The 11,769-nt window shown below is 45.8% G+C and overlaps 3 protein-coding genes across 3 annotated transcripts; 2 read left to right on the top strand and 1 right to left on the bottom strand.

Moving 5' to 3' along the window:
* Window positions 1–66: 66 nt before the first annotated feature.
* On the bottom strand, window positions 67–2,502 carry N7483_012027 (uncharacterized protein; the record flags this gene model as incomplete). Its single annotated transcript, XM_057095454.1, has 3 exons — window positions 67–1,820; window positions 1,891–1,898; window positions 1,961–2,502. 3 exons carry the CDS (start codon window positions 2,500–2,502, stop codon window positions 67–69), a joined length of 2,304 nt encoding a protein of 767 aa, XP_056941425.1.
* A 3,721-nt stretch (window positions 2,503–6,223) lies between these two features.
* Window positions 6,224–8,532, top strand: N7483_012026 (uncharacterized protein; the record flags this gene model as incomplete). The annotated part of the gene is made up of 4 exons (XM_057095453.1): window positions 6,224–6,392; window positions 6,443–6,535; window positions 6,587–7,041; window positions 8,287–8,532. 4 exons carry the CDS (start codon window positions 6,224–6,226, stop codon window positions 8,530–8,532), a joined length of 963 nt encoding a protein of 320 aa, XP_056941424.1.
* Window positions 8,533–9,875: 1,343 nt separating this feature from the next.
* On the top strand, window positions 9,876–11,527 carry N7483_012025 (cytochrome P450; the record flags this gene model as incomplete). Its single annotated transcript, XM_057095452.1, has 4 exons — window positions 9,876–10,535; window positions 10,592–11,141; window positions 11,194–11,363; window positions 11,432–11,527. The coding sequence occupies 4 exons, from the start codon at window positions 9,876–9,878 to the stop codon at window positions 11,525–11,527; spliced, it is 1,476 nt and encodes a 491-aa protein (XP_056941423.1).
* Window positions 11,528–11,769: the final 242 nt, after the last annotated feature.

Genomic DNA, 11,769 nt, shown 5'->3' with positions numbered 1-11,769 from the left:
GAGAATTCCGAAGTTCTCGAGACAACCAGATTATTTGAATCTCTGAAGATGCAGGGAAACATCCAATCACTTTATTAGAGTATCTTTGATATGATTCAGCGCACTTCCCGCTCGTAACCAGGCAATCTGCCCAGAATGATAACTGTGGTTGAGCAAAGCCTCCCAACCATTTCCATCCTTGCTCCTGACTCTCATGATGACAGGTACACCAGGCTGAAACTCACCATCTTCAACGCCAACCAGAAATATACGATCACCTTCCAAGATGCGATCATAATCAGCAATATCTTGAAATGTCAAAGGGAGCATCCCCTGCTTCTTCAAGTTCGTCTCGTGAATTCTTGCGAAGGATCGAGCGATAATCGCGGTTCCACCCAGGTACCGAGGTTCAAGCGCTGCGTGCTCACGCGAACTACCCTCGCCATAATTATGATCTCCTATAATACACCATCGCACACCTCTTTGCTTGAGATCCCGAGCAACTTGGGGAACGACTTCGAGTTTTCCAGTCAATGGGTGTCTTGTGTGACCTAGCATCTGAGGTCTATTGGGAAGAAAGGCGTTGGATGCGGTCGTCAGCATGTTGTTACTGATATTTTCCAAATGACCTCGGTATTTGTACCAGGGTCCTGCCGGGGAAATATGATCAGTAGTACATTTGCCAGAAACCTTGATCAAAATTTCCATATCTTCTGCACATCCCGGCTGCCAGGAACTGAAAGGCGCCAATAGCTGAAGACGATCTGACTGAGGATCGATATTTACTGAGAGATTTGTCCCATCTGCGGGAGGCTCTTGGAAGGTATTGACGCCACTCTGAAATTTGGAAGGAAGCTCATGATTCACAGGAGGTTTGAATCTGAAGGATTGCTGCCCGTCGCCAATTAAAGCATCAGTGGTAGCATTAAAGTCGAGTCGGCCGGAGAAAGCAAATGCGGTGACCATCTCGGGAGATGTGACAAAAGAGTGAGTAGCAGGATTACTGTCATGTCGACCAACAAAGTTACGGTTGAAGCTGGAGATGACAGAATTCTTCTCTTTTCCTTTGACGTCCACATCTTTTCTATCCCAAGACCCAACGCAAGGTCCACAGGAGCTGCTGAGAACAACAGCGCCAGCTTCGCGTAGTTCGTGCAGAATACCGTCCTCTTCTGCGGTAGCACGAACTCGCTCACTTCCAGGTGTGAGGAGGAATGAGGTCTTGAATTTGGACAATCCAGCAAATCTCGCTTGTAAGACAAGCTGCTTGCATTTTTCCAAATCCTCATATGAGCTGTTTGTGCAGCTTCCCACCATGGCATGACTGAGCTCAACCGGCCACCCATTTTCGTGGACAGCCTTGCCCAATTCAGAAATAGAATGAGCTAGATCTGGTGTGAATGGGCCATTCACATGAGCCTCCAGAGATGACAGATCTATCTCAATGACTCGATCATAGTAGTTATGAGACCCTTCGTCCGCCGTCAAGAAAATATCCTTGACGCGGAAAGCTTCGCGTGCCACATCGTGTCGACTTGTGGCACTTAAGTAGCGCCCCATTGATTCCGCGTACGGGAATATACAGGATGTCGACCCAATCTCTGCAGACATGTTGCAGATTGTTGCCATTGCGGTTGCTCCCATTGTTTTAGTCCCTGGACCGAAGAATTCAATCACAGATCCTTTCCCTCCAGAGACGGTCAGGATCCCTGCCAGCTTGCAGATAATGTCTTTCGTAGTTGCCCATCCTTGTAACTCTCCGGTCAGCCGAACACCAATCACCTTTGGTGCAATCAATTCCCATGGCATGCCAGACATTGCATCAACAGCATCGGAGCCACCTACTCCAATGCCAAGCATTCCCAACCCCCCCAGCATTTGGTGTATGAGAATCGGTTCCAATAACAAGACCACCGGGGCTAATTTAATTGAATTTGTCAGTATTTACTTTATGTATGACTCGCGAAGGCTGAGAACTCACACTGCATAATTCTCAAAAATCACAGTATGAATAATTCCCGAGCCAGGCTTCCAAAACCCAATCCCATATTTCTTAGAAGCGCTACTGAGAAACTCATAGACCTCCGCATGCTCCAATTTAGCACGCCGAAGGTCTTCCTCAGCTCCTTTCTCCGAAACAATCAAATGATCACCGTGTACCGTGGTCGGCGCCATAACCCGGGGTAAACCCGCACTGATGAATTGTAGCAAAGCCATTGTCGCTGTCGCATCATGACAAGCAACTCGATCTGGTCTGATCTCGAGAACTGTCTTGCCACGTTCAACGTGATCCAAGTTGCAGTTTCGCGCATCATCCGTAATCAAATGACTATACAGTAATTTCTCAGTCAAGGTTAGCGGACGTCGACAGGTTTCTTTCAGCGATTTCAGATTCGCTATCTGTTTCTCGTAATCCACGCCAAGTCTCTTTGATCCTGCATATGTGCTTGAGAAGCGTCCCAGGATTCGAGTTGTCCCTGCGTACGCTCGTCGCACTCGTAGCAGAGTGGTTTGGCGCATCATGGTGTCAGGATGCAGGCCGTACCAATGGAAAATGGTACTGGAATCGACGGCGGAGGGCTATATAAGCCTTGATCAATCAAAGGAATCATGATTCCAATCGGCACTTTTTGCATTCGTCTCGGATTTCGAGTTCGGCGATCTGGATGCTTAGAGGCTGTCAATTCTGTCAGGAACGCTCCGGGTGGGGCTCCATGTGGGTCTGGAGGGTTCCGGGTGGATACAGTACCGAGTATGATGCTGGGATTCCTCCTAAAATCGGCAGATAACAAGACTGCAAATTGAATCCTTGATATTGTGGTCTTGAGGCTGTTCTTCTGTTCAAGATTTTGGGTGTGGTTAGAAGGAAAGTAGGGGGGTTGGGTAGATGCTGAGGACCTGGCGACCATTCAATGGAAAAAGTCCCACCTGTCCAGAAAGGCAAGTAGACTACTTTCTTATAGACGAAGGGATATTTTCTTTACTGGGAAGTGCCTGCATAGGGATTGAAAAATTCATTGCATAATTTTGCATATTTCATTATCCTCAACTTCACAGCTCGTGGCTCGGCGGGTTATGGAGCTCATTCAGATGCTGATCCCCTCTTAAGTATGCCCAATTGGTATGTTGTCTAGATCGATCTCTACAATAGATTCAGGTTTTCCTTCAATGACTAAGTAGTCTCTTAATGAACTGGACAGTCTCTCAACTGCAGAGCGGTGTTTTTATGGAGGTCATGGGTCATGACTCATGCATGACTTGGAAGCTGCCAGGCGGGATCAAGTGTAATATCTCCTTGCATGTGATGAGCTCGCTTGGATTCGTGATACTGGATTTTTATTGGATGGCTTATTCTAGGCCGGTGATCTCCGCATGAGATCGTGGGGAAGTAGCGAAGCCCCCTGTTGTAGTTAATTTCCTATGGAGAGTGATGTCTAAATACTTTCCCAGAATCCCTCGTATATGATTGGCTCGCTTGGAATCTGTGATTCTGGTGTTTGATTAGTTCGCTTATCTTCGACCGGGTGATCTTCGGTTAACCTTCACTGATCCTGATCCAGGAGTTCGAAGTAACGAAGCATCGAGTTGTATGCCATTTTATATGTGGGGCGATGCTTAAATACAATCCGTGTGACGCTGGCCTCTGATTGGTCGATTCAGAGCCGGATGTGTGATCCTGGTGGGTCTCACTGCCCCACACCTCAAGGGTATAAATTCCCCAGATCTCACTCATTTTCCAACTTCTTCCTTCTTCCAACTCTCCTCTTTCCTCTTCAAATCCCTGACTTCACTCTTGGATCTTCTAACACCACATCTTCATCTTCTTGCTCTGCCTCATCATCGACGCATCTGAGCACCAACTTTTATACCATCTTTTGCCTTGTTGACATCACTTTCCATCAATATGGTTTCATGACATGACCACACATGATCTCGTCAACATCTTGACGCGTCGCGTCTTTTTTTACATCACCCTCCACCACGACCCATCATGACCATCGACCAGACCATGATCAACATCATCTATCAACATGACCATCCATCATCATGACCATCCATCATGCTCATCGACCATCACTATCCATCATGATGAAGGCTCTTCCACTTTCACTCATCCACTGTGGTCTTCATTCAACCTTGGTCCCTTGACACACTCTTTCTCTGTCAACACAACCTTCCATCAACACATGTCTGACATATGACATGTCCAAACACCACTTGGTCTTATCCTCTCTTGGTCTGATGGTCCCCTTCTACGATGGGTCTCTTCTGGGTCTTGTGCACACACTTTCTCTCTGGGATTCTTGCCCCTCTTCCTCAACCGACCAACTGGTTGACGACATTTCCACTGGTGGATTCTTTCATTGGACTAGCGCATAGAAGAGAAGAAGCTCTCCGCGCTATAGACCTACTGTGACCGTGGCGGGATTCGCGAGATCCTCAGGACAATCGGCACAGTGAGTTAGAAGGATGGCAGCTATGACCGTGGCGGGCTCTCCGAAACCTCAGGACAATCGGCATAGTGGGCTTCGGGCATCGGTTTTTTCTCTCTGGCCTGTCTGTGGCTTAAAATATTCTCTTGATCTTTCCTGTTCTCAATAACTTCATGTCTTCTCTATGGCTTGGCTTACTTCTTTTCCATGGGACTCTCAACCCCTCACATCAATACATGCCTGGCATTCCAACCAATGTTTTCTCACGTAGCCTCCTCCATGTAGCTATTTTATTTTGTATGCCTCTCTATCACTAACCCTTGAGTCTCCTATGAAAATCACGACTCAATACTAACATTACAGATGTGGTAGCCTGTTAGGCTAAAGACTAGTATGCCTGAAGTATGCCTGAAGTCCAGGTGATGAGATAGTGAATTTTTAGGCTTCCATTCACTCTCCATTTTAGTTTTGACTTACTGAACTCTATAAGGGTCTCGTCCAGAAAACACATAACTAAGAATAAATTCTGCACTCGCACAAGGGAAAGGAAAAGTCAATGGATGGAATAAGAGGCAACCTGTCAAGAAATAGAAAATTTTTAACTCGAACGATTCAAGAACCTTCAACACATACACGCTTTCAAATACTTTCCTTCCCCAAACCACATCCATCAATGTGAGACACCTCAGGTAGACTACACCAAACGCGACACTTAATATTCGCAGTTCTCGAATTTCAAAGCTCGCGGCTCGAAAGAATGCTACGTGAAGACCTTAATCGACTGGGTCCCCTTCGTGTTACAGATCTTCCGTCCCGACGCATCCTGCGCGTCGAAGCAGTTAAGGTTGATACCAAGCGTGCACTGCCCTCCTTCGAAGGACATACACAGCCCAAGATTTTGGTACGCCTTTGGCCGGCCAGATAATGCACTGCGTTCCCGGAATATCCATTGAACCACCAGGGCAGATATTCCATGCAGACTCTTCCTCCGCAGCCGGTTCCGGTGCAGCCCCTATTACAAGTCGTCAATTAGTCGCTGAGAGATACTGGTAACGTGACTAGGAGTGCAGTGAAGAGTGCGGTGTACTGCACGATGCTTGATTTTGATTTGGGGTTGGGGTTGATGCCCCGCACTTGATCTGTATAAGCCACTGCAAACTACCAATGAGCGGCTATCATTCCCACATCCTGGGCGCCTATCCAGTTTGATCTTTGCGAACTTGCCAAGATCTCGATTCAGCTTGTCTTCCCTTTCAAGCCTTTCGGATAACGTCTCTTTGATAGCCTGGATAGAATCCACCCGCCCCAGTATTGTATGATTTACATCCCGCGCATTTTGCGACTATCGTCATGAAGATTCACGGAATTTCAAACATACCAGTCGAGCTTCGCAACGCTATCCTGCGTCAATTACCGACAGTTCAAGATGTTCTATCAGCCATACAAAGCAACAAGTTAATATACGAGGCGTTCCAAGAAGACAACACCACTGTTTCCCACGTATTACAAAAGAAAATCGATACCAGGCTCTTCCCTTACGTGTCAGCCTTTCTTGAGCTCGATAAAGCCCGTCACATCCCACATCGGTACACAGATGTCGTTCCGATACTCGAAAAATGCTTTCTTGTCGCTCTCTCGCCGAGAAATCCTAGCTCACATAACATTATGTGAGGCTCTGCATGTCATACAACTTCATAACACAGTGCGGAAGTTTGCTAGGAAATCCGCAGCACAAGCTGTGAATTTACTTGGAAAACGAGAAATCTTTGCACACCCCAGCCTTCTCATTCACCCCCTCGGAGAAATATCGTATGGAGCGCAGTTTCTATACTTTCGAAGTCTATTGTTCCCTATTTGGACAATCGGAGACTCCATTGCCACTGGATGATGAGTTGGAGACATTTTTCAAACGATTTGCGCCGTGGGAAAATGAGCAGCTCGCTTGCGTCCATGATTTTCTGGTTGATGAACTTGAGCCAGGTATGGTCTATCCCCTCCACCATATTGTCATTTCTGACACTTCTTTTCAGCTTTCAAGGAAGTAGCCGCGCATGACGTTAAGTTTGGCGACCTTTCTATCCCCTGGGCCGAGAACGATAACTCTTGGCTACAAGGCTACGTATGTTAAATGGAGCTTCGCAGCGATGCTAACCTTGTAGCTGACACTGCCGCAGGTCTCGCATGGGCTCAAATTTCTCGAACAAGTGACCACTGCTTCCAATCACGAAGAACGGCACCGTCTGCTAGACGAACACCTTTCACTCGCCAGCAGTGGTCCGGTTTGATTGAATGTCTGCTTGATTCGAATGAGCTTTACCCCGAAGAGACAAATGAACTTGACGAGCAGGCTATGGTTAAATTGCGACATTTGCCAAGCCAATACAACTCATTCGATCCTAACCCTGGGCCAGCAGAGATATGGTTTCAAGCCCAGGAAGGGGATGATAGCGGACAGTACGTAGCTGCCCCACCTCATCGGACCAGTAGGAAGATCGGTTACGTGATGATGGATGCTTCGCGGAAACAAGATATGGCTCGCTTTGACGGGCCTCAGAAGTCTATGGCTTGGGATACATTTGATGACGAGAAGGTTGCCCAGGAATATTCACAGCAGTTGAGATCGTTTGAGGTCAGATCTGATATATTTTTTCGTGGTGGAAGGGGGTGGTGGAGTGAGGGGGATACTAGTCAGATTCAATGGCATGATGCTTCTACACTTTAGGAGCCCGGGAGAATCAACATTGAAAGGGCACCACGACGTTTGGCTTCAGATTCCAATACAGTGTCCAGTATCACCCCCTGATCTGTGATCACTAAATGACCGCCTATTCTCTGTTCACGTACTGTGTACATTCCAATGGTGACCTCGGGAAGACCGAAGACACGATATGGCCGAATGTACGTATCGACAAACATTTTGAATGCATTTTTCGTCACCGATGTATCTTCACGGCCAACAAAATAAGTGATATGAGGAGGCAAAATTCAAAGATAGGTTATTGAAAATTGAGACTGAAGACTTTTCTAAGTTCAAGATGCCCATATCTGCTATTTGGGGTTGCCGGATAAGTAAATTTACACAGGACCCATTTTCCTCGGCAAGTTTACACCAGTCTCACTACTACGCATCAGATCAGTCAGGTGCATCAGTGCATAGTTTTAAAGTACAATCATACCAACGAACCTTGGACTCAGCACTAAATCGTTATTACACCTGACTAGCAAATTATATAGGCAAAAATGTGGTAATGCCTGAGAGAATTGGCAGACACAGTCCTGAAGTGCAAGAAAGACCAAATAAGAAAAGAATCGTCGCCGACAGGAATCGAACGAGACCCTTTCTTCCCATCAAATTCAGATGGAAAATGATCAAAAAGCAAAAAGAATTGACCGACGCAGGGGTCGAACCTGCAATCTCTTGATTCGTAGTCAAGCGCCTTGCCATTGGGCCAGCCGGCCTTGTTGAAAAAGTTGCAAAAGTTGGTTTTATGAAGCAAATCTCTAGTTCAGCTAAATCCACGCGGTATTCCCTATCTAGGACAAGCGGCGTTCTGGTATTACCGGTTTAAGAAACTAAAATGCACATTACTGGTTTAAATTTCTGTATTTCAAAAACAAGGCTAATCCAAACTGTGCGTGTGCCTTTTGATCCTTAAGCGTGTGCTTTATCAGTGTCCTCATCTTATCAACACCTCAACGTCACAGCCTTGAAACTCTCCCAAACACCTGACCCATCGCTGAGTTCACTATGCAAGTCGCGGAAATCTTATCAGATATCACTTCACTCCGAGTCTGTGTAAGTTCCCTTTTTCATTCTCGGAGATCTCCAGTCCCTATTATTAGCCCCTTGCGAGTCTAGTCTGACAATAAAAAGGGCCACAATGAAGCACTCGCCTTGGTCAATGTGAATCTATCCACTCCCGGGTCAGTCTCTGGCGAAAATGGCGTTGGTGCAGGATGTGGGTCCAATGAGCTCCAAAAGAAAGAGGATTTGCGGCGCGCAAAGGAACTTGTCAATCTCCATTATGAAGTCAAATCAAGGCATGCAAATGGGAAAGTGGACGATGGGCTCCAAAAAGCCAGAGAAGATGTGGCTGAGGTCTTTCGAGAGTTATCATGAGCCAGTATTACTGAATAAAAAACCCTGAACTCGCATACCCACTGGTATGAAAGATCCTGAGCTTACTGGCTTCAATCATGATATTCAAATGTTATTTATATGTCGGAATCCGGAATCCTCATACATTGATACCTAACCCTTGGAACCGGCGGGCGGGCAGGGAAGTAGCTTCGACCGAAGCTACGGGCATTCTTTTTTTTGAATTTTTGATATTTTTATGTAGAATACTTCTAAGCTCGCTCTTTCTATCTTTCAAGTTCTTTCCAGAACTTTAAAATACTCAAGAATGAGTGAGATATCAAGGATGATAGTGTTGTGATGGATGTATCAAGTGAGGCTATTCGCAGCATCTCACGATGCGGACCCACTTTCGAGGTCTCCAGTTCAACTCCAGCTATTGGCAACATTTGAATTCTTTCTTAATCCATTTGAAGATTATTTATTGTGCCAATGATTTCTATCTCCTCGCCACAACTTGCAAGCCGGATCCTTGCAAATCTCCCGAAATCAACTTCACACAGGTAATAGCGTACTCCGCTGACTACTTCAAGTATTCCACATAACCTTGAAGCCCAGCAAAATGATCGTCACTGAAATAATGCACCTTGGTCGCATGGAGTTAACTTTAGATTTTTCAAGCTGCTATTCAAACTTATCTACCATTTCGCAACCGGAACTACGATTTCTTCTCCACAGTCCACGGATGTTGGCACTTGAAGTCCGAAGAACAATAAACACGTTTGACTGGTTCTCCACCCAGCATACATGTTTTTATCAAAGCATAATATTTGATCCAGCCGAGCTGCAGAAGCATAACCATTACTCCGCGTCATACATGAATCAAAATCCTTACAGATACGCCCGTCTCCGTCCGTGCATAAGCATTTCAAGCTTGGGGATATACCCGTTCAGGTATCCATTTCGGCCCACTGACAGGAACTTTTCAGATTCTTAAGGAATCAAGCTCCGGAATAACCCCACGGGGATTTCCATTCCAAAGTATCGCAGCTCTTTCTATGGATTGTTGAATGGTGGAATGCAGGATGATCGGAGACTTTGGTTTCGCCCCTATACGTGCATGTCGATAAGGGTCTGTGTGTCTCATTGGACCTGATGGCCATATGATGGTTATACCATGCAAGCATCTCATTGGACATCTCTGGGGTCCAGGAGCACTTGAAATTTATTTGGAATTGCCCCCTTAGGCGCCTCGAGGGTAGCTCGGAAGGTTTCAAGACAAATCAGGCGTCCCGATGACGCTCCATTTTGAAATGAGATGTTTAACTCTTAGGCGTCCCTGTCCCAGTCACTATCCTGCTTACAGGAGTTAATAATCTGCAACAATGTTCACTGCAGGGTACTTGCTCTATAATGCGGCCATATATGGGACACTCATTCTAGTCGCCCATTTCTGTTGGAATTTCTTTACCTCCACCGTGAGGTCATTTCCTGGGCCAGGGCCAACCCGATTCACAAATTTATGGCGCCTTCGAGATGCCTTCAAAGGAAGATGTGATATCACACAACTGCGACTTCATCGGAAATATGGGTCTGCTGTTCGTCTGGGTCCGAATATGCTTAGTCTGTCCGATCCCGCATTGATCCATCAAGTCTATTCGACCAAGACACGCTGGATGAAAAGTGAGATGTACAATGTCAATGACACTATGGTAAATGGAGCCCGGCGAAAAGATATTTTCTCTCACCGGGACGAGGAATGGCACTCTACCTTTATCCGCCCGGTGAGACCGCTTTTCTCAATGACGAAAGTCCAAGAGTACCAGCCTGCCATTGACACCATCCTCAAGATCCTTGTAGAAAATATTCGCGAGAGATTTGTTGAAACACATCAGGCATGTGACATGTCACCATATGTTGGCTATTTTGCTTGGGATACCATGAGTCAGATCACGTTCTCCAAAGACTTGGGCATGTTGGAACATGGAAGGGATGAACGAAATCTAATGGAGATCAGCACCAAAACTTCGGATTACTTTTCGCCTGTATGCGGTCCACCCGTGGAACAATTACTAAAGATATCTACTAATAACCTCATCAGATTAGTCAATTTCCCAAACTGGATTTCATCCTTAATAAGAGCCCCATCTACCGGATTGGGCCACCAAGCAGTGGCTGGGGAGTTCTTTTTGGTATAGAGCAAGACAAAAACAGACTCAAAAATGGGAGACCAAAGTCACAGAGCACTGAGTCGCAGCCGATCGTCTATTTCATGGATAAATACATTTCATTGAAAGACAAGTATCCTAATACAGTAACGGATGACACTATTATCACCTATCTACTTTCGAATATCGCAGCTGGAAGTGATACAGCCGCAAGCACTATGCGCGCAGTTGTCTACTACATCCTCAAAAATCCCTCAGTTCGTCAACGACTTTGTGAAGAACTACGATCCGCGGACCTGTCATATCCTCCCGAATGGAAGAAATTACAGGGGTTGAAGTATTTGGAGGCAGTCATGCGCGAGTCCATGCGTATAAATCCCGGTGTTGGCTTTAGTCTCGAAAGAGTCGTCCCAAAGGGAGGCTTGACATTACCCGACGGTCGCTTTATTCCAGAAGGAACAATAGTCGGGAATGAACCCCTGGGTCATCAATCGTGACACCGTATTTGGGGATGACACTGACTCATTCATCCCAGAACGGTGGCTTCGAGCAGATTACGAAGCCGAAGAGGAATATCAAGCTCGGATTCAGGCAATGAAAGGCGCTAATTTTACATTTGGAGCTGGAACGCGAAGCTGTGTCGGCCGATATCTTTCTGAGCTGGAAGCTTCTAAGTTTTTGGCTACATTATTCACTACGTTTGATGTAAGTCTATTTCAATAATGACAGATTTATTCTGCGATATGACTGACTTATCTGACTCTCACCTCTAGATGGAGCTTCCTAGCTTGGATCATGAGTGGAAAGTCACCAATTCGATGTTTGTTAGACAGGAGAATATTCCAGTCATAATACAAGATGCCTCTTGAACTCAGCTCACATATTAGGAATTATTTGAAAGTCAAGAAACTGTGATTTTGATTGAATTTAATGAGATGAATCATGCAAAATAAAATCATATCCCTACCATCCTCGAATAGTCTGCCAGGAATATTGAGCATAAACAGAAGCCAAACCTACCCGTGGTGTTGTTCAAATTATCATGATGATGTAAATATTGATATCTCTTCATTTCACCAATCTTTCGATCGGTTGATACCCCTGACAGGAT

Source organism: Penicillium malachiteum (genome assembly GCF_028827825.1).
Source record: "Penicillium malachiteum strain IBT 17515 chromosome Unknown utg000005l:1.0-9002435.0:326005.0-9005861.0, whole genome shotgun sequence".
Lineage (NCBI taxonomy): Eukaryota > Fungi > Ascomycota > Eurotiomycetes > Eurotiales > Aspergillaceae > Penicillium > Penicillium malachiteum.
The sequence above is the reverse complement of the archived record's forward strand: the minus strand, read 5'-3'. Positions and strand labels throughout refer to the sequence as shown.